Consider the following 22,446-nt stretch of genomic DNA (forward strand, 5'->3'; position numbering starts at 1 on the left):
CGTTCCCATAATTCTCAATTCTATCAATGTATAAATCTCTCATTCTTTTAATCTTGAAACACTGTCAAAAATGGAGCATCTCTTCTTTTTGAAGTCTATAATCCGAATCGTCGTTAATACTCCATATTTTGCACAAGTAAAATTGTAAAAGGAACTATTACATTAATTGGGGAAAATCATGCATGCTATGGAACCAAACTATCACGAATTCCAAAGTGCAGCACTTGAACCATGTAGCCACGGAGTTAAAATGATCCAGATATCAGCCAGCTTAATTAGTAATGTTAATGAGAGCAGTAGCACTCATGAAATGTATCATGTACCAGCAAGAGATTCGAACCTATGATTCCAGGTTTCATATAGCAAATTTGTTAATCCCTACTCGTTAGTCTATTTTTTGCTTGTTTCGTGGAATAAAGGGGTGATTTGCAACCCTGAGCACCCCATCCCCAATTATACTCATCTCACGCCTCAAACTGTCCTGCATTATCATTTCAAAGTGTGAGAAAATAGATTTCATAAAATCTGTAAACTATTAAGTCTAATTTATACATTCATCTCACTTATAAGACAAAAATGTTTGAAATAAATCCAAAGAGTTCATGCTTAAACTAACATTGCCACGGTACCTCAAAAGAGGCTCCCGCGCCAAGTGGGTAGAGGACATGGGCGGATCTAGGGGGGCCCGGGTGGGCATGTGCCCACCATGAATTTTTCGGGATAAATTTTTTATAAGTAACAAAAATGATCAATAGGTTTATGTGGTTCAGTTGGTAAGCTCTTTAGTTGACCTTTGAAAGGTCACAAGTTCAATTCTTGGTGCCCTAGGTTTTTATTAAATAATTTTTTGTTAAACTGTGTAATGATCTCAAGGCCCATCTCGTTAGTAATCTACAATTTATATGTAAAAAATGTCCCTCCCAGGGTTTGAACCCTTGACCTCGAGGTTACATCCCACCTTCTCTACCATTGAACCACTTGTGTTTAGTGTTTATTTAAATATTAGAATATAATATATCTTATCATAGGAGATATTTTTATTTAAATATTTCAGAAGAAAGTTCAAAATAAAATACTAATTTTTAAACTAAAAAAATTATTAAAATTAGTTATTTTTCTATTTTTTGGGAGGAAAAAAAATCCGTAATAAAAAAATGCGGTTTAAAATAAAAAGTAATGTATCGGAAAAAAATTTGTGCCCCCCTTTCGATAAATTCCTGCGTCCGCCCCTGGTAGAGGAGTATGGATCCTCTCCATTACTTCAAGTAATGGATAGTCCATTACCTCTCTAATACACTAATATAAAATCATTTACACTCTCTTCACCTCAACAAAACACTTGACCGTTAGATCGTTCCGGAACAAAATCTTGGCCGTTGAGAAGTAATGGAATGGAGAAAAGAGAGTAATGGAAAAGATCTTTACTCTATAATATGAGTAATGGACTGGATGAGTCGGTTCACATTTCACAAATGGTGAAGAATTACAGAGGATGTGAGGTTGTAAACAAGTTAAAAAAACACAGAAATTATTTAGAGATGTAGAGGAGGTTGAATCATACCGTTTCCCGACGAAGCTTGTTATTTACATAATTGGTGAAGTCTCTCTCGTCTATCAGCCTATATATCAAAGCTTTTGCCTGAAATGAAATGTTATTAATACTAAGCATTACACAACAACAACATCAGAGCCTTAATCCAAAAGGGGAGTGAAACATAATACAAAAGCCAAGTAGATTTTAAAATCGAAGTCCGGATTTCTTTTAAAAAACTTAGGATTTAAATCGAGAATAAAGATTAAAACGATTTTGAAAACCGAAGAAAAACGTAAGGGTTCGGAATACCTTAAAAGTGAACCAAGTATTAATATATAAGAAAGTTGTTGGTAAAAAGGTGTAATGAATCCGAAAAGACAAATAATTTTTTTAAAAATTAAATCAAAACATTAAATATCTCAAAAAAACGTCAAATACTAGAAATCCACATGTATTAATCAGAATAATATCAGTACACTAATCCCAGGAAGAAGATCACAGAAAAAAGATAACTCTTACCAAAACATGATCATAGAAAACTCATGCAAAGTGAAAGCATATAGAAATGCAAGACATTCACTGAGAGTCGATTGGATTTGGCGTAAACCAAGTGAAGTATAGGTAGAGGATTGTGAAACAAAATATGAAGATATGTAGACAGGGCTACAATTGTGAATTTGAAACATTGGTCAATCTAAAGCCAAAGTGTGAGGGTGGAAAATCACCTGAGTTAAAAGATACTGTGTTTCGTCAGGGGTACTTGAAGTCTGGAAGTGCATGACAGAGTTCCTATTGAGCTAAAAATGAAGAAACACAATCTTCAATTAAACTGCATAAGAAGGCATAATACATAGGTCAAGGGATCGTAGACTCACGCCAGCAGTAGCATTCAAAATCCCATTGTCAGCTGCAGAAGGCTTCGGCAAAGACCTTCCATCTGATACTTCTTGTTCAATCGCATGTAGAGGTTGTGGAGATGAAACATATGCGACTTTAAAAAAGTATTCGTCGACTATATTCCCGGATTCCTTTTCAAACTATTGAAAAAAAGCCACTTTTAAATGTTCATGAAGCACAAAGATACTAATGCGGTCGCAGCATAAAATGACAGATGATTAATAAACCGAAGTTGTTCACATATACTCCAGTCTACCATTCATTCCTTTATCCATAAAAGTAGGTCGCAGCAGAAGATAAATATGTAACTCAGACTCAGCTACAAGTGTAGGATGCTGATGCGCATCAATGTCCGGCGAATTGTTTGGGAACCTTGAATTGGAATTGAATTCCGTTATTGAAAATTTTCAAGCATTTGGTAACCCCTAGAAATTGGAATTGTAATCGGACTCAATTCCTTATTAATTCCAACCTAGTTAAAATTTAGGGCTCTCAAATTCTTACCATATACTCATATAGTAGTCATTTCAATTCCACCATTATTTATTTACGTTTTTTTGTTATGCAAATTTTGTGGCAATATTTTTATTTATGATTTTTTTTTTGCAATCGCAAATATTTTCGTCACAATATTTAGTTTTTTGTAATAAAAAAAATTGGTGACCTCGACACATACCCGCCCTGCCCCAATTCCAATTCCAAGGGTTTCACAAACACTGAAGAAACTGAATTCCACGTGATCTCCAAACGTATTTTTGGAATTGAATTCCAACATTTTGATTTCTACAATTGAAATCTTGAAAATGAAATCAATTTCACGTTTCCAAACACTACCTAATGTGAGAATTCCAAGTATAATGTCATGTCATAAGGATGGTAGTGTTGACACACAGAAGCGAAAGGTAAGGGTAGCATATGCGATAACAGCATGTTCCAGCTTTCAACCACAAAAAATTGAGCTTCCATGGCAGAATTTTCCTATCTGTGATGTTACTGAATATCCACAAGGAAATCCTAATTTCTCAAAGAAATTTGCAGGTCTATGTTCAAACTTCTTGAAATTTTCACCTAGAATGAATAATTGCTCACAAAAAGTTCAGCATAGGGACTTACCATGTCATTAGTAATGTCCTTAAAAGTAGATTCAGGGTTGATGATCACACTCTGGAGAAGAAACTTGTCCTTGCATTGATTGTCAACAGGAGCTTCTTTCTGTGCTTGCATGTTCACTATCACCCCATCCCCAACGGTAAGTCAAAGTAAGAAAAGTTTTTTCGAAAAAAGTTAGACAAATATCGATGAAGTTATCATGAAAGGTTTGAAGTAGGATTTATTTACAGACAGTTGGAATCAAGCTAATAAGATTAAAGAATTAATTTTTTTAATAAAAAAAGTAATACTCCATTCAAAATTTGTGAATGGTAATAAAAAGGAGATTCAAGTAAAAAAAGATTGAAAATAAGCAAAATAATATTGAAGAAAAACAAATAAGGAGACAAAAGAAGAATCAAACTCCATCATCTGCCCAAATTGTTTTCTTCCAGAATGCCCTCATACGGTAACTTTAATGCTTTCTTATGAGCAGCGTCTGAGACTCTGAGCATCAGACTAGCAAGTGTTAGTTGGTACTTGGGTTGAGGGATTGATATTTTAGACCAACGAATAAGAGGTAAATTGTGGATCCCACCAATTGTGTTAAACTGAATAAGTCGAGTCTGCACATTAGCAAAATATTACGTATATTTTGCTAATGTACAGACTCGTGTTAAGCCTGGGATAAGGAAATTGGGTACGGATTATAATATACTCCGTTACAAGCAGTAACTGCTGCTCAAAGTCGGATTTCCGGATTGAAGAAGAGGTAGATCAAAATATGGTGCAGATAGACTTCAATCCTAACACCATACTTTCTTCAGTCCTTAGAAAGCTCATGTCTTTATTAATCACTTTTATCTATGTTTTCTTTGGTCTTCTCATATCCTTCACATTCTCATAGTTTTCCTTAAATTTTGGGACTAAAAGCATAGCAATTTGTGTTGAAATTGAAATAAATTAAGATGCAGAATAAAAGCAGTCAAAATTAAAGACGAAAGAAAACTGTTTTAGCTCAACATCAACCTAAGATAACAAACGTGGAATGCGGTGAGACGATCGCAATATGAGGCTGCACCCAATACTTACTGCAATTTGTTGTTTTCACCTGAACATAGAAACAATCAAACAAGGTTATGACAATTAATCCATATGAGAGTAACATGGAAAACCCACTAAGATAATGGTGAATGTTGAGCAATTGAAATAAAATTTTAAAATATGGAAGTAAAAAAGATGACCTTGAGAAAAACATAGTTGTCTGTGCTATTAGTAACATGCATAGTACAAGATGACGGCTTGTTTAACTCAACTGTTGCATGCCATAAGAAAACAGCAAAGAATAAGGGAACCCACAACTCCACAAGTACAAGTGTACAACAGATGATCAGAATGCATGAAATTGGTCAAGAAACTATATACACAAATAAATTTACGAACAGAAATCAGTTCAAAATGACCCCTACAAAAATTCAGTTCAGAATTCAATATTTTTGAAGAACAAAAGAAGCGAAGGACCAACAACAATAACAATATTACCCCCAATGGCTCACACCTGCGACGAGGTAAGGGGAATGGATAAACACAGTCTTACCCGTCTTTTTAAACCCAGGTGGCTTCCGGATGACCCATAATGAAAATTGTGCAGTAAAATGCATACATGGGAACTGAAGTTCTGGAGGGTAAATGCTGAGACATTCTCCTGAGCTCATTGTTGTTAGTATCTGGTAATAGCCAAGCTTCGAAAAGTGAGCACCTGAGCAAACAAAGAAAAGAGAAAGGAAAAGGAAAAAAAGAGAGATCTATGAACAGTACAGAATTTTAGGTTCAAATCTTTGCCAAAAGAGAAACCCAACTATTGTTTGTTCCTATATTCCAACTGTATCAAATAAACGTGGAATAGTGTCAGCAATTTGTAGGACTTTGTCTCAACATCCACTGTCCTGGTCTTCTGAGAAGATTTCAGACTAGGAATCTAATAATATTGATTATATATCAATTTTTTATTTTTTAAATCAAAAGTCAAAACACGAAAAGAATATACTCCATCCTTGACAGAGCAATGCCCTAACCAAATTTCGCACTACATGTAAAAATGTATTACAAGGATAAAAATACAATACTGGACAAGAAAATAATCCATAAGAGAGGGTAATACTCCATTTATACTGCCCAAATCTTCATACTAGACAGAGATGTAGCTGGTCTATAAGGTATGATCTTCTTTGCTGAAGTAAAGAGGTTAAGATTGAAGCACATCAACACTATCCTGAGCCCTACGAGCTTTGGCCGAGAAGCCAGCAAACCAAGCAACTCTCATGAGCTGCAGACCAAGGATCAGCACCCACCAACACACTAACCCCCTCAAGGTATGACCCATCCATGCTGGTGCATTGAGCTCTGCACTAAGCTTTAAACCCCTCATAAGTTGCAGTACTCGATAAGCCTCGTAAATGACTGGAGTCACAAGCCAAACAGGTGACTGCCAATGCCATGTCAACAATTCCGTAAGCATCTGAACCGACAGGAGGAGGAGATAGGGGCCAAGAAGCACTAAGAATGAAATGTTCGCAAGTTGGGGTTGGAGAATGCCATTTTGTGAGCCATAGAGCAATGTCAAGGGGATAACATAACCTACGATTGATGCAAACATGTTCCAGAACTTGTAACTGAAAGGAGCCTTGCTTTTGGGAGCCTGGCTTGGATCTTTAGACTGGGTAGTAGAATGAGCCATCAGGAGAAAAAGGGTCGCACCGAGATTGAAGATACAGTCTAACCCGACAAGCGACATCAGACTGGCAATGTTGGGCCCAAGAAATATGGATGATGTGGGTAGCCATAGAGTAGGGGCCATGCCAGTTCCGAGAAGAAATGCGGGACCGAGAACCCACAGTGGCCATTTTAAAAAGTTTCTCTCTTTTGGTGGTTTACTAGTTGTTTGAGCAACCTTCTCGGACTGAAGTGTTTCAAATATGTTTTGGGTTGTTTCAAAAAGTTCAGGTTCAGGTTTATCTTCGGCCTCATCAGTTGGTGCGTATGTAAGAGGAGTAGGTTCCCATGGATTTAATTTTGAGCAGCAAACTGAAAGTTTACTCATTCGGATATTGTGAGGAGCAACACGAATATGATAACTTGTACAATTCTGGCTTCGATAGCAGAGTCCAGATAGGGAAACGTTGCCTACTGGAGGTTTCACCAGAGATGACATGGCTCCTATATGCATTTTATTACTTCAAAAGCACCCTCACGACACACCGATTGCTATCTGCAAGATAGATAAGCAGGCCAACCAATAACAATAAGAGCAAAATGTTCACATTCTATAGTTAAATGCAACTCTGAATCCTGACAGAATAAAGAACATTATCTAATTAGCAAGATACAGGCAACTTTGAAACTTAAAAAGAAATGCATCAATGAAAACACATTTGTTGATAAATACTCGGTCAAATGCACAACAAAATTGAAGAAAATGGTAACCCAGTTCCTGATCCACATCCCAAGCTACTTTAAGAGGGACGACTGAATCAGATGAGCTTACTACCCATTGAAAATGACATAAGAAAATAATAATGAATGCAGAAGATGGGAAACAGAATCAACACAACCATGCCTCTCCTGGATAGGAAGATGATCCCTCCTTTGCTGGTTATTTAGCCAGAGCAGTAGTTAGAATTTAGAAAACTCCCACCGAGTTCCAGGATGAATGATCCTCTCAGTCAAAAAAAAATTACGGCAGCGTCTCAAACCATAGTGAAATAGAAGAAATTCTTATTTCCAGGCTCTTAGATAAAGACATGGCCCCATAGTTTGGGGTGCAATCTGCCTATTCTAGAGTAAAATTGAACCAAATGGAACGAAATTTGTCATACGTACATTCAAGCACTAGACTGGCAAAATTCTTTATTTTCAAACCACTAACTTTCTAAGAAGTCAGCCTATTTCCCAAACGAAATCGAACACCTAATAATTGACACAGTCGCATGACCCGCATTAGAGAAAACTGTATGGCATGAGTACTTTTGCCGTTTCGCATCTGAGTACGACCCATTTCCAAGCTGCAGTACGCGTTAGATTGATTCTATTGCTTAGTGATTTGCACTACAATTTTTTCAAAGTAAACCCACCCCCGAGGAACAACAATTATCCTATACATTAGGATAGAACAACCCAAACCAAACCAAATTCACTATAATACAAATGCCTTCATTGAAGCACTAACCGCATTTGCAAAAAAAAAATCGAGACAGAGAAAAAAACAATCATCCTTGCAAGTTGTAATGATAAAAGTATTTGTGCCTTAGTCGTAAAGAACAAGAATTTATTCATAGCGCCACCTAATAATATATCGGCAGCAGCTTAATAAGCATCAACCCACAGAAATGGGCCATAAGATGTTATGCATGCCCAATATAAAACAACGACGACGACGGTGTGTTTCGATAGCAAAAGTGGAGGGAAAGAAAGGGGAGGGGGAAGGAGGGAATGGAAAGGGAGGGGAGAGAAGGGGAAGGGGAATGGGAATGGGATGTGGGTGTTTGAATACAATTTTCCTCCAAATCTTGACTATTGTGGAGAGATTTTGATTAGGCTTGGACGAGAGAAAATGGATCCATCCAAATCCCTCCCCTCCATTTCCCTCTACCCTTATTTGCTATCCAAACAAAGGAATTTAAATCCTCTACTCCTTCCCTCCCTTTCCTTTCCCTCCAAATCCCTCAATCGAAACACACCCTTGGTCCCAAAATGATTTGTTGTCTGCTGACATGAATCATCCTTTAAAACCCTAAGGGTGTGTTTGGATAGCAAAAGTGGAGGGAAAGGGAGGGAGGGGGAAGGAGGGAAGAGAAAGGGAGGTAAGGGAAGGGGAGGGCAAATGGGGAGTGGGTGTTTGGATTCAATTTCCTTCCAAATCTTGCCTATTGTGGAGAGATTTTGATATGCCTTGGAGGAGGGAAAATGTATCCCTCCAAATCTCTCCCCCTCCATTTCCCTCCACCTTTATTTGCTATCCAAACAAGGGAGTTTAAATCCCATACTCTCCCTCCCTTTCTTTTCCCTCCAAATCACTCAATCCAAACACACCCTAAGGCCTTGTTTGGATAGAAAAAAAGGAGGGAAAAGAAGGGGAGGGAGGAGGAGGGAAGAGAAAGGAAAGGAAGGGGAGGGGAGGGAGAATGGAGGAGATGATTTTCCCTCCAAATCTTGCCTATGTTGGTAGGGAAATAATTTGCCTTGTAGGAAGGAAATAGAGGGATCCATTTTCCCTTCCCCTCCACTCCAAATCCCTCTACCTTCATTTTACTAACCAAACAATGGATTTCCCATCCTTCCAATTCCCTCCCCTCACTTTCCCTCCAAATCTCTCAATCCAAACACGCCCTAAATCACTTCCACAAACAGGTAAATACGTAGTAAACACTAAACTAATCACTTCAACAAAAACAAACAGTTGAACTAATCAAAATACTCACAATTACTGCTGCAACCAATCCTTCAATTAAAATCTAATTTTTTTGTTTCTCTCATTAAAAGGCACTAATTTATACTAAATGGAGCAGAATTAAATGATTCAAGAAGTAAACACAGAAATAATCTTGACCCACCAAATCAAAGCGTAATTTGATTGATTATACTGGGAAATTTGAAATCTTTTTCAACGTGGGAAATAAATACTAGTATAAATTAAATTAAACAGGGAATAAAAAGGGCGAAGTTATAAAATTTTATGAACAAATAAGAGATCAAAAGAGAAATACCTCTATGAGAGGGATGCTCTCGTCAACTGGAGTGACACAAAAATTATGTGCTTATTAACCCAAATTATTTGACCACCCCCAATACATTTTGTTTTTATTTTTACTTAATTTTAATTTTAAGGGTTTTTCCCATTTTGTCTTCGTACTATTCACTTTTCCCAACTGTACTCCTTTGTATGAGAACTTATTAACCGTGCCTTTAAACTTAATTAGTTGGCCCATCAGTAGCTAATCTTACATTAACCGTCTATTTTAGACGTTAAGTGCCATGTTGGCACGCATTTTGCCAAGTAAGCGTCTTACTAAGCACTGAGTTGGCATATGACTTGGCAACTTATGCCAACTATGCATCCACATATACTCCCTCTAAAATACCCATCCTCATATCGTCATAAACACACTTCCCATTCAAAAACCTGAACAAACCCTTCACCTCCCCTGTCCATCTTCATCAACTGTCCCATCACAACCTCCACAACGTCACTCTCCTCAGTCGCTTCTTCATCCCTTCAACGGTGCTCTCCTTCTGCTCATTTGTCAGGTATGTAATCATCTCTGACGGTCTTTCGAATCCTTAGATTTGTTTGTTGCTGCAATATGATGTGTTTTTTTTTCCATTTTTGTTTGATGTTTTTGCATGTGAATTATGATCTATTTGGTGAACATTTTGTTTACATCTAAAACAGACTACAGTTTTACAATTACGATTTCGGGTTTCGTAATCATCAGATAATTGATTTAAAAATTAGGGCTTTTTCCAATTTCCATTACTTTTCTATATTATAATTTGAGTGTGATTGTTGATTATTGCTTAATGTATAGTGTTAAGATTTAATTTTGCATTTAGGGTTTAGGGTTTTGTCAAGAACATAATTTTGGTCTAAAAAATATGGCTTTTTTTTATCATCCCTGTCTTTGTGTATCTTATATTGAAGTGTAATGATTGATTATTGCAGAATGGAGAACATTAAATTGAAAATGAATTACAGAGGGCGTTGTGTTTATGTGAACATTGATGATACTTATAGATGCTTGCTCATAGATGTTGTGAATGACTTATATGATGAGGCAGTGAAATTGAAGGTTCCCCTGCCTAATCATCCTACTCTTGCTTATAGTTTCAAAATGAAATCCATAGAGTTATTGTGTGATAAGGATCTCATAGAAATGTTCAAAGGGTTTGAGGAGAGAAGGTGATTGATATATGGCTTGGATGTGGTAAAACACCTTCTACTCGTTCTGACAATTGGCTAGAAAACTTAGGGGAGTCCAAGAGAAAGAGAAACAGATTGTTGAAATTGAGGAGATGTGGCCAAGTAATCAGGGTGGTGTGAGGAAAAAACTGGATGTTAGGAGGAATTTGCTAATAAATGATGTTGTTGAACCTTTAAATAGCTAGCCAAAACTCCAGAATATCTTCAAGGAATAGTGGAGAGCATGTCATGTCACCATTGAGGACTGTGATGAGTGGTGAGTTATTGAACAATGTGACCATTCATAATGTATCACCTTCCCCTAATGAGGTGATAACCCAGAACTCAACCCAGAACTCAATGATCAGAAGGAGTCCAAGATTAAGATTAACACAGTCCTCTGTTATTGAAAACACAAATCAAAAAAAGTCACACTCACAAAACTGTCACTCAAAAAACTATCACTCAAAAAAAATCATCAGCCACAAATAAGAAATCCAAAGCCACTGAAAAACAACTTCTGGAGGAACAACCACAATTTAAACTTTCCAAATCAACTGCTAAACTGAAAGGTGTATATGTGCCTAAGGTTAAGAGTACTGTAAGCCAAGTTGTTGAGCCAAGTAGATCAGGAAATAGAAGGAGGAGACTTGAGTATGCTGAGGTTCATGATTTGGAAGATGATTCTGGCTCAGACATTTCTTACAATCCAACTGATGAAGAAGATGTTAATGATGAGGAAGTTTCTGACTTAGAGGCTGAGGATAATACAGTCCTCTGTGGTCTTGACAAAATTGATGATGGATATGATCCATATGCAACTACTGAATGGTCAGTAGATGAAGAAGGGTGGACCTCAAAAATTCTTGCAAATGGGGAGATATATGATGATAAGGTCTTTTGGCACAATTAAGCTTAGGCCTTGGATGCTATTTATGGATCAAGAGCATTTCAAAGATACCCTAAGAGATTTCTGCATTCAAGAGGGGTTTCATATAATAATTGTGAAGGCTGATAAGTCCAGGTACACTGCTGAATGTGCCACTGTGGGGTGTGAATGGAGAATACATGCTAGTGTGTTACAAGATGGAACCACTTGGGCTATAAAATCCATCAGGGCTGCAGAACATGGTTGTAATGGTGTGAAAAGTTATAACCCCCTGGCAAATGCTGAATGGGTTTCTAATAAACTTATTGAAGACATAAGGGCAGATCCTGTAATTACTCGGGAGTCCATTCAGAAAAAGTTAATGGAAAGGTATGGCCTTAACATGAAGAAATCCACCTTGTATAGGATGAGGGACAAAGCTTTACAGCTTATCAATGGTGGCCATGACACATCTTATGGATTATTACCAACTTACTGTGAGGTAGTAAAGCTTACTAACCCTGGATCTTATGCTATTTGTGCATGGACTACTATGGACACCCCTGAGAAGCCTCTGCAAAATAAATCTTTGTTTGTGTCATTCAGTGCTCAGTTTAAGGGATTAATTGCAGGATGTAGAAGTTTAATAGGGGTGGATGGCACACACTTGAAGGGTAATTATGGAGGTGTGCTATTGTCAGCTATAGCTGTTGATGGTAATAATGAAATATTCCCTGTGGCTGTTGGTGTGGTTGAGTCTGAAAATAAAGAGAGTTGGTCCAATTTCTTTTGGCACCTAAAACAAGTCTTGGCTGAAAGTGGAAGGGAGGATTGGACAATTATATCAGATAGACAAAAAGGAATTGAACCAGCTTTGGAACAAGTGTGGCCAAGTTGTTATAGAAGATTTTGTGCAAGACATTTGTGCAAAAATTTCAAGAAAGACTATCCTGGACTTCTGATGCACAAGCTATTTTGGAAGCTTGTTAATTCCTATTCGAGTTCACCTTCAAAAATCACTTGAGTCTTTGGTGCGGCATGGTGGCTTAGGATGTGGTAGTTGGTTCTCGGACTTAGGAGATCATGAGACATGGGCCGAGATCTGATTTGACCCAAGAGTTTCTAATGATGAGAACACATCTAACTTTGTTGAGAGTTTCAATAGCACACTTGGCATACATAGGAACAATCCAGTCTTGTCTTTACTTGAAGGTCAGTTAATGTTTTATCTTGTGTATCTTGTCTTTACTGTCTTGGCATGAATAGAAACACTAACAATTTCCATCTTTTGTAGGCATTAGAAGGATGTCCATGGTCAGACATGCAACAAGGGCTCAAATTGCAGATTCATGGCCAGATGATGGGATATGCCCAAACATCAGACAGAGGTTGAAAGTGCTGAAGAAAGAATCAAGGTTCTGTGAGGCATTTGCATCATCAGCCAAGGCTCAGTATGAGGTACGTGATGGGAGAACATACCTGCCTGTTAATCTTATAGATAGAACCTGCAAATGTGGCCAGTGGCAAATCTCTGGAATTCCTTGCAAACATGCCATCCGTGCCATCATCACTGCTAACAAGAACCCTTCCGACTATGTCAGTCATTGGTTTACAGTGGCCAATTATAAGGTTGCATATGGGCTGCCAATTTTACCTATAACTGACCCTGACCAGTGGCCAACTTTGGACTGCCCAACCTTGGAACCTCCAACACTGAAGAGGTCAATTGGCAGACCATCAAGAAATAGGAGGAGAGAGCCAGGTGAACAGAGAAAGAGGAAGAGGTCCAACACAGTTAAATGCAAGAAGTGTGGATGTTTTGGCCATAACTCCAAGACATGCAAAGGAGGGTACACGACTAAGGAGAAGCGACAGTTAAATAGTCAAACAAGAAGCCAAGTTGGAAGTGTGTCTGAGATAGGGGAAGGAAGCCAAAGTCAGAGCCATGTTGGAACATCTCTTAATGCACCAAATTGTAAAAAGAGGAAGATAGGTAACTGATAAGTGTTGAAGCCATGTTGGAGCATCTTTTTGTGGGATTGAATGGTTTTCATTTGATGCAATTGTCAATCCATGATCTTGTTTTTTTTCATGTTTAGATCTCTTGAACAATGAAGTAAGGCATCATGATGCTATGTATATGTCAGTTTGGCAATTTTTTGGGTAGCTAGTATCAGTAAAACAATGTAAACATTGCCTTAGTTTGGCTTTTGTTATAGATGCCTTGTTTGTTTCCATAATCCGGGTTATCATTTTCTTTCCATTAATTGACGCCAAAATTGAAGTACAACTACAACTACAACAACAAAGATGAAAAAGTCAGTCATTTCTTTCCATCTTCATTCTTCATCTTCATGCACTCTTCATCTTCATAATCATTCTTCATCTTCAACCCCAAAGCTTTTTTCTTAATGACATGTTCATCACTTAGCCACATAAAAAATCCATCACATTGAAGACATTTGAAATAAGCTTTCCGGGGATTCGTTGTTGAGCCCGATATCTTTAAAACCGCATATCTTCTACATAAATCGCATTTTTGATTTCGAAATTCAAGATTTTCAATTGGGTTATTCCTTCTCCAATTGGATGAAGAAGACATTGTTAAGATAAGAGGAGTGTGAAAAAATTGGAGGATTGATAATGAAATAAGATAGAGGAAGGAGTGAATTATATAGGTGAAGTTATGGAGGGAAGCTTTGGAGGGAAAGAATGAAATAAATGGAGGGAAAGTTTTTGGGGAAAAAAAAAAAAAAAAGCCAACTAAGCGTGCCAACATGGCACTTAACGTCTAAAATAGACGGTTAATGTAAGATTAGCTACTGATGGGCCAACTAATTAAGTTTAAGGGCACGGTTAATAAGTTCTCATACGAAGGGGTACAGTTGGGAAAAGTGAATAGTACGAGGGCATAAATGGGAAAAACCCTAATTTTAATAAGTTTAGTTTATTTCAGTTCAGAGTTCAGTTTAGTTCAATTTAGCTCTATTATGTTCAATTTTGTTCAGTTTATTTTAGTTCAGCTCCATTAAGTTCAATGTTACATTAAGTTCAGTTTAGATCCCGTGCTAAAGTACGACATTTGTAAGGATTAAATTAATTGAGCTAGTAAAAATTAAAAAACTTTACATAAATGAGTTGCAATTATAATAATATGTTATAATGTACTGTTTATAATGTTAGTAAAAAAAAAAGGTATATTCTCTCGTGTACCAATAAATTTTTTCGTTTTCTAAGATGTACCCCTCTTTTGTTGCAAAAAAAACTTTGACCGTCAATAACTCTTGACTACAAGTTCAGAATACGATAAACTTTTTTTTTAAAATTGACCGTCTTTAAGAGGTCTTCAGTTTGAAAAAGAATTCACCGACGTCTCAACTCGTAGTCGGGAATTATGGTCGGTCAAAGTTTATTCGTTAAAAAAGTTTTGACCGACCATAACTACTGGCTACGAGTTTAAAAAGCGGTGAATTTTTTTTTTTTCAAATTCAAGGCCTTGACGAGATAATTGGCTTAAAAAAAAATACCGTTTTCTGAAATCGTAACAGAGAATTATTGTCGGTTAAAGTTTTTTTTGAAAAACGAGGGGTATACCTAAGAAAACAAAAAAGTTCAGTGGTATACCAGAGAATATCCAATAAATAAATTTACTATTCAAAAAACTTGTAGATTAAGTTATTTTGTGTGAACCTATTTTTATTATTAAAAATAATGATAGTAGACTATTATGGAATAACATAATCTAATATAAGGTCAGTACTTTGTTACTATAAAGCGCATATTGACCTTATAAGTTATAACAGAAACATATATAAACAGTATACGACACATCTAGAAAGACGAATTACAAACAATTAAAATACTATTTACCTCTATATTATTTTTTCTTTTATTTTTAATATGAATAATTAAAATTAGTGATTCTTAAAGGGTCGTTTGGTTGCCACTTAGAAAATATAGGCATTAGAAAATCTCATGATTTTGAAAAACATGGGTTGTTTGGTTGCCATAAATTTTGGAAAATGTAGGAATTAGAACTTCCCAGTAACTTCCAATGCCTACATGATGTAGGAAGTTGTTTACCTACTCCCCTCTTGGTCATTGGAAGTTCCTGTGGAATTTAATTCTTACATGAACAACCAAACACTTTTCCGAAATTCACCCGAATTGGATGAGGAACATAATTCCCATGAATTGTATTTTCCTAGGAAAATTAAGTTCCTTGATCAACCAAACAACCTCTTTACTCCTAGAGCTGATCAAAAGCGGGCTTGGGCCGGACATGGGCCGGGCCTAGCGGCTAAAAAAGTGTCCGACGGGCTGTATTTTATAGCCCGGGCCCGCTAAGCGGGCCATTTTTCATTGTCCGTACCCGCCCACTTCAAGAGAGCGGGCCGGCCCGTGGGCCTGACTAAAATAAAATACAAAAATTAGTATTTCTATTAAAGCACGAGTTTGTTATCGCTACATCCTCCTAAATCTTAACAATTGTCATTAAAAGTACCCTTAAAAAAAGTATACTAATTTTCAAAAGATAAGTTTACTAGATTTTGGAAAAAACTTTAGTTTGGCAATGTTCTACTACAAACATCAAAAGTTCATTTTTGCCTCGGTATTTGTGCGGCACTGTTAGCGGTTACATACACTCCCATGTAAAAGGTACTATCTTTATACGACAATCCGTTAGCATGTCCATTCTCGGAGAATCTTTATACGACAAGTGTAAATACCGACAATCTCTCATTTATTTGCGCTACCTAATTGGTTTAGAGTGTACAAATTGCAAATGAAATGAGCAGAGAACGTCCGGGGATTGGGGGTTTGAGGACTTTTATGAGGTTACTATTAATAGCGGGCCTAGCGGGCCGCCCATGGGCAATTTTATTTAGTCCAAACCCGTCCATTTATTCTAGCGGGCCTAGTTTTCTTGTCCGTTACCCGTTTAATTTTTTATTTTTCTTGTCCAAACCCGCTATTTTAGCGGGCCGAACGGGCTGGGCCGGACGGGTCGGCCCGCACTTGATCAACTCTATTTACTCCTTATCCTTTATTAAGAACAACTCATATTAATAAGGAATGACAATTTATTTTAGAAAAAAAAAAAGTAAATAAAATTGAAACCTTATCAACTCCAACCACCAACTTAAAAAAAAAAAACAAATTAGTATACTATGTGTATATGGGATTGCTTGGATTGAGGGTAAAGGGAGGGAGGGAATGAATAGGGGAGTGATATATAAGGTACGTTTTCCATGTTTGGTATGAGGGTAATTATTCACCTCCCGAATCTATTACCCACATGAAGGGGTAATACATTACCCACCCTCCCCCCTGGGTAATGATTAAGGGAGTAAAATATCTACCCAGTAATCATTACTCATATTCCAAACATATCTTCAAGTAACTCATTACCCAAGTAATTAACTTCCCCAGTAATTATCGTCCAGTTAAAATTTACCCCCTGATTATTCCATGGATTCCAGACAAGCCCTAAGTGTGAATAATGGCACAACTAAGCCTATTTTTAGTTGGCATTTGATTTGATTGTAATATTTTATTCGGTGGATGCAATCTTTAGTCAATAAATTAAAAGTCATAATTTTAATGTGGGCCTATCATATATGTCAATCACTTGAGCGGAAATTTTTTGAACAACTCTTATTCTAGTGAGAATTAAAGTCTATCAAAGGATTTTGCTCCAAAAATTTTTCGAAGAAAAGCATTAGATATTTAGATATACATCATTTATAACTATTACAAGTATTTTTTTATGTTCACAATTCTATTTTAACATGTATTGTATACTTGTATGGATTATATTTATCGCATGTTGTAGTATTTTATTGTACGTTTTAATGTATGCATAGACTGCAGATTATTGTATGTATTGATGGAGATTTTTTTTTTGTAAGACGCACATTTAGTTACATTACAAATTCAGGGGCGGATCCATGAATTAATATCCGGGGTAGCAAACAAAATTTAGCGTAAAAATAAAAGAAGAAAATATGCATGTAATGGAATTATTTACTTATCTACTATTCAACAATATTTACATAACAAAATTTTTTACTTATTGAACCACAAGATATCTATTACAGATTTAGTGGGCTATTATTTACTTATCCATTGTTCATCAATATTTGGGGTAGCAAAAATCTGTCTTCTAAACCAATTTTTTTATGTTTGGGGCAGCGGCCGCCACCCGTTGCTACCAGATGGGTCCGCCCTGATTACAATAGATGAGAGAGAGAATCGAACCAATAGGGAGTCTTTTAAAGACTTTGCTTTTTTAGACTGGAGATTTTTTTTAGGTAAGTAAAATGTGAAATTGTGAATGATATTACTCATAATACAACCAACCAAATCAATCCATAATTTCACTCCCGGCTAAAAGCATAGGTGGTGGAAAAATTTATGAAAAATTGCCCATAAAAGAGTAGAACTTGTCCATGAAAGAGCAACTACGTAAATTAAAAGTCGTAATTATAGTATTTGCTATAAAGAGTCGTAGTGTGTATTTGTATTTGTAGAGAATGCAAATGGACGGTATTGTTTACTTGTTTGGGATAAAGGAACGAAAATGAAATCACGATTGCAAGGGTGTAATGAAAATCGCAAGATGTGGGTAAATGAAAAAGTTACGCAAAATGAAGACTTGTTACGCAGTAAAAACAAAAGCTTGCTATGTATAAATATAGCAGTAGGTCTCATGAGAGACCGTCTCCCACTAATTTAGTGGAAGACATAATAGGGAAAAAAGAAATTCAGTGGGTCCCTCGGCCCATCATGTGAGAGGTCTCTCAATAACGCTATTGAGAGACATTCACCAAAATGAAAACTGTGCTTTTCTTTTCCCTCCTATTTCCCAATACTTCTTTAATTATTTTCAGAGAAAATTGTTGATTACAGCCTTATAAAAACCACTTTTTGAAAATTACAGCCTTATATAATTTTTTTTGAAAATTACAACCATAATATTACTTCTGATCATAAATTACACTCCAAACAGTAACTCCGACGGGAAATTGATGCCAATTTGAATTTTTGTGACTTAAGTTCATATTTTAAGACGAAAATACCCTTATCTTCAACCTTATAACCATCTTGTTCATCCCCAAAATTAGATTTCACAACTCATCTTCTCTTTAATTTTCCATTTCTTCAACAATATCACTAATCTAATTCACCCCCTTTATTCAAATTCTACCCTAATCAATTTAATTTAGTTGAATTCTAATTTTATTATTTCATTTTTACCTTAAATTAATTAGTATTCTTCATCATCAATTTTCCCCAAATTGAAAATAATTAGGGTTCATCATCAATTTTCCCCAAACTAATTTTAGACATAAACCCTAAAATTCAATTCAATCAATTGAAAAACAACAAATTGGGTGTACGAATAGTTACTCTTCGAAATAGAACTGTCAGACGATGGCACAAATTTGCCACTCATGATCTGGAGTCATTATGTGATAATGGGGATTGATTACACTATAAATTAGAGAAAGATTTGGGGAAATTTGTAGAGAATATGGGTGAGGAAGATGAGGGGGTTTGGGGTGAAATGAAATAGGTAAATGATAGGTAATGTGAAAAAAATCTGGGTAAATAAGCAAGGGTATATCGGTCATTTTTTGACAAAATTCACCGGAAACGTCATCGTGGTGCAATTTTCAAAGAAAAGTGATAATATGGCTGTAATTTTCAAAAAAAATTATATAAGGCTGTAATTTTCAAAAAAATTATATAAGGCTGTAATTTTCAAAAAGTGGTTTTTATAAGGCTGTAATCAACAATTTTCTCTTATTTTCAGAGCTATTATAATTTTTAAATGTTAGTTAAAGTCAATACTCCTACAAAAGTAGATGAGAAGTATTTTAAGTTTTTTTTTTCAAGAATACGATTATTAATTAGCTACTTATTCTTTTTTACACAAGAATAGGAGTACTAGTAATTGCTATAAAGAGTCGTAGTGTGTATTTGTATTTGTATTTGTAGAGAATGCAAATGGACGGCGTTGTTTACTTGTTTGGGTTAAAAGAACGAAAAATGAAATCACGATTGCAAGGGTGTAATGAAAACTGCAATATGTGGGTAAATGAAAAAGTTCCGCAAAATGAAGACTTGTTACGCAGTAAAAACAAAAGTTTGCTATGTATAAATATAAACCTTCAGCAAAACGGAAACTGTGCTTTTCTTTTTCCTCTTATTCCTAAGACTTCTTTAATCATTTTCAAAACTATTATAGCCTCTAAATGTTATTGAAAGTTAACACTTCTTCTATAAAGGTAGATGAGAAGTATTTTAGGTTTTTTTATCAATAATACGATTATTAATTAGCTACTCATTATTTTTTATACAAGAATATGAGTACTAGTATTTGCTATAAAGAGTCGTTGTGTGTATTTGTATTTGTAGAAAATGCAGATGGAAGACGTTCTTTACTTGTTTGGGATAAATGAACGAAAATGAAATCACGAGATCAAGGGTGTAATTGAAATTGTAACATGTGGGTAAACGAAAAAGTTCCGTAAAATGAAGACTTGTTACGCATTAAAAACAAAGGCGTGCTATGTATAAATATAGAGACATTCAGTAAAACAGAAACTGTGATTTTCTTTTCCATCCTATTTCCCAAGACTTCTTTAATTCTTTTCAGAACTATTATACTTTGTAAATGTTAGTCAAAGATAACACTCATTTTACAAAAGTAAATGAAAAGTATTTTACGTTTTTTTTTATCAAGAACACGATTATTAGCTACTCATTAGAATATGAGTAATAGTATTTGCTATAAAGAGTCGTTGTGTGTCTTTGTATTTGGTAGAGAATGCAAATGAACGACGTTGTTTACTTGTTTGGGATAAAGGAACAAAAAATGAAATCACGAGAGCAAGGGTGTTATGGAAATTGCAATATATGGGTAAACGAAAAGGTTCCGCAAAATGAAAACTTGTTACGCAAAGTCACAAGCACTTGATCAACCATCACCCTTTTTTATATAGGGTATAAGAATTACGATGGATTCTAACCTAAGCCTAGTACCAATTACGAAGTACTGTCTATGTCCCGGTTTTTTGTTTATCATTTCTATTTTACGGTGTCTCATTCATTTGTTTACCTTTTTAATTTCTATATTAGGCATGCGGCATGCCTCTAATGAATTATTTGATCATTCAATTTCATTATTGTCCGCTTGTCATCCAATACTCGTAAATGGTCCCATCAAATGTAAACAAATGACAGGGATAGAGGGAGTATACTCTAATATAAAGAGGTGTTCATTTGTTTGGGACCAGACCGGACCAGACCAAACTCTCCGAATTGAAGACTAAATAAGGGTTAAAAGGTGGACCAAAGACCGAACTATATTAATATTGACCCGGTCTGATTCGGACCAGAAAATTCGTGGACCAGACCATATATGATTGCATCAATATGATTTATCAAATAAAATTAGAACTTAGAAGTTCATAATGATCAAAATAAGCAACATTATCTTTCTTAAATACTGTACATAATTTTACCTGTTTTATAATACGTTTAAACAAAGTAGAGCAAATAGGTTCAGTTCATAATACATTATCAATGATATTACAATTTTAAAGATTTTTTTCTGAGTTCAGTCCATGGTCCATTTGATTTGATCCAGAATCGGACCAAAGATTAAAGTAGAGCAAATAGGTGGATCGCGAACTGGAACAAATAAAAAAGGGGATTGCGAAACGTCGTCGACGTTTTTTTAAAAAAAGACCAACATACCCTTGACACTTAATCTCTCTACCCAATTCTCCCCCAAATTCTCCTACATAACAAAATAATTAAAAAAAATAAACAATACAACAATTGCATACAACAATCCATGGCGAACGACGAACCATCGAAATCAATTACCCGATGAATCATCGAAAATATAAATCATCGAAATCAATTGCGACCGCTGAATCATCAAAGAAATGACAGTGATTATTAATGAAATGACACAAGTTTGTGATGGACATGGACGATGAATGTTGACATCTTGTTGGGCCGGAGACGTTGAGTATCAACGTCTATGCTGGTGGTGGACGTTGATACCCAACGTTGCTCTAGGCATGGACGTTGAATGTTGACGTTCATGCTGGTGGTGGACGTTGACATTCAATGTTCACGATGGCCTTGGACGTTGAATATCAACATCTCTTTCCGTCTCCAACGTTGAGTATCAACGTCCCAAAAAAAAAAAATAAAAAAAAAAATAAAAAAAAAATTCACTACCAGCAACCACGAATCCAACAAAAACCCAAAATTCATACACCCAGATTTCATAAATTTACATTAATTACTCGATTAAAAAAACGAATCGAAAATCTGGACAAAATTGAAGATTAAGAAATGAAACCAAATCGGGCGACGTGGTTAGAGGATGGTGGCGGCGGTTGGTCTATTGGCTGGCTGCAGTGGACGGCGACGTATTGGCAGTGGAGGGGGAGTGGTGGTGCGGTGGTGGGCGACCGAAATGAGAAGAGATTAAGAAGAAAACGGAAATGAGAAGAAAGACCAAGAGGGGGAGTGGTGTTGTAGTTGTGGGCGACGGCTGCTGCGGTGGTTCAGGGTTATGGATGCGGCGGTGGTGCGGGTTTGTGGAAGCGGTGGTGGCAGGGATGGTGGCAGTGGTGGTTGAGGGTGTGTGATTTTAACATGTAAAAAGTAGAAGACAGGGGAAAGGGTAAGACCGTAAGAGAGAGGGGGAAAGGGTAGTTATGTCTTTTTTATGAAAAATGTCGACGATTCGTTATAAAACGTCGACGACGTTTTGTAACCCGGAAACAGTTCAATCTGGTCCGGACCAAATAAAGTAGTCCGATCATGTCTTTAGTCCGGACCACTAAGGGGTTGTTTGGTTACCCTCTTAAATCATAGGAAGTAGAAATTCCCATAAATTGCTTAAATATGATGTTGTTTGGTTGCCCATTTCATGGGAATTAGAACTTCCCAAGGAACTTCAATTCCTCCATAATGTAGGAAGTTGCTTACCTAGCCCCCCCTTGGTAAGTGCAACTTCCCACATGAATTCATTTCCCACATGACAACCAAACAACATTTTTACAATTCACA

The 22,446-nt window shown here is 36.2% G+C and overlaps 3 protein-coding genes across 4 annotated transcripts; 1 reads left to right on the forward strand and 2 right to left on the reverse strand.

The window, feature by feature from the left end:
• Positions 1–253: 253 nt before the first annotated feature.
• On the reverse strand, positions 254–4,898 carry LOC141605220 (vesicle-associated protein 1-2-like). Its single transcript, XM_074423909.1, has 7 exons — positions 4,765–4,898; positions 4,550–4,631; positions 3,545–3,660; positions 2,410–2,571; positions 2,260–2,331; positions 1,562–1,639; positions 254–481 (listed from the first exon to the last, which is right to left on the reverse strand). The coding sequence occupies exons 1-7, from the start codon at positions 4,804–4,806 to the stop codon at positions 386–388; spliced, it is 648 nt and encodes a 215-aa protein (XP_074280010.1). The 5' UTR covers positions 4,807–4,898; the 3' UTR covers positions 254–385.
• Positions 4,899–5,574: 676 nt separating this feature from the next.
• Positions 5,575–9,369, reverse strand: LOC141605216 (uncharacterized). Of its 2 annotated transcripts, none has more exons than XM_074423904.1 (2): positions 9,283–9,369; positions 5,575–6,788 (listed from the first exon to the last, which is right to left on the reverse strand). In XM_074423904.1, the coding sequence occupies exon 2, from the start codon at positions 6,744–6,746 to the stop codon at positions 5,766–5,768; it is 981 nt and encodes a 326-aa protein (XP_074280005.1). In that variant the 5' UTR covers positions 6,747–6,788; positions 9,283–9,369; the 3' UTR covers positions 5,575–5,765. The 2 variants fall into 2 exon arrangements, with proteins under 2 accessions (XP_074280005.1, XP_074280006.1); XM_074423905.1 differs by having other exon boundaries at positions 5,575–8,309; positions 8,903–9,335.
• A 2,041-nt stretch (positions 9,370–11,410) lies between these two features.
• LOC141607141 (protein FAR1-RELATED SEQUENCE 6-like) lies at positions 11,411–12,367 on the forward strand. The gene has a single exon (XM_074426501.1). It carries the CDS (start codon positions 11,411–11,413, stop codon positions 12,365–12,367), a length of 957 nt encoding a protein of 318 aa, XP_074282602.1.
• The last annotated feature ends 10,079 nt before the right edge of the window (positions 12,368–22,446 follow it).

Source organism: Silene latifolia, chromosome 10 (genome assembly GCF_048544455.1).
Source record: "Silene latifolia isolate original U9 population chromosome 10, ASM4854445v1, whole genome shotgun sequence".
Lineage (NCBI taxonomy): Eukaryota > Viridiplantae > Streptophyta > Magnoliopsida > Caryophyllales > Caryophyllaceae > Silene > Silene latifolia.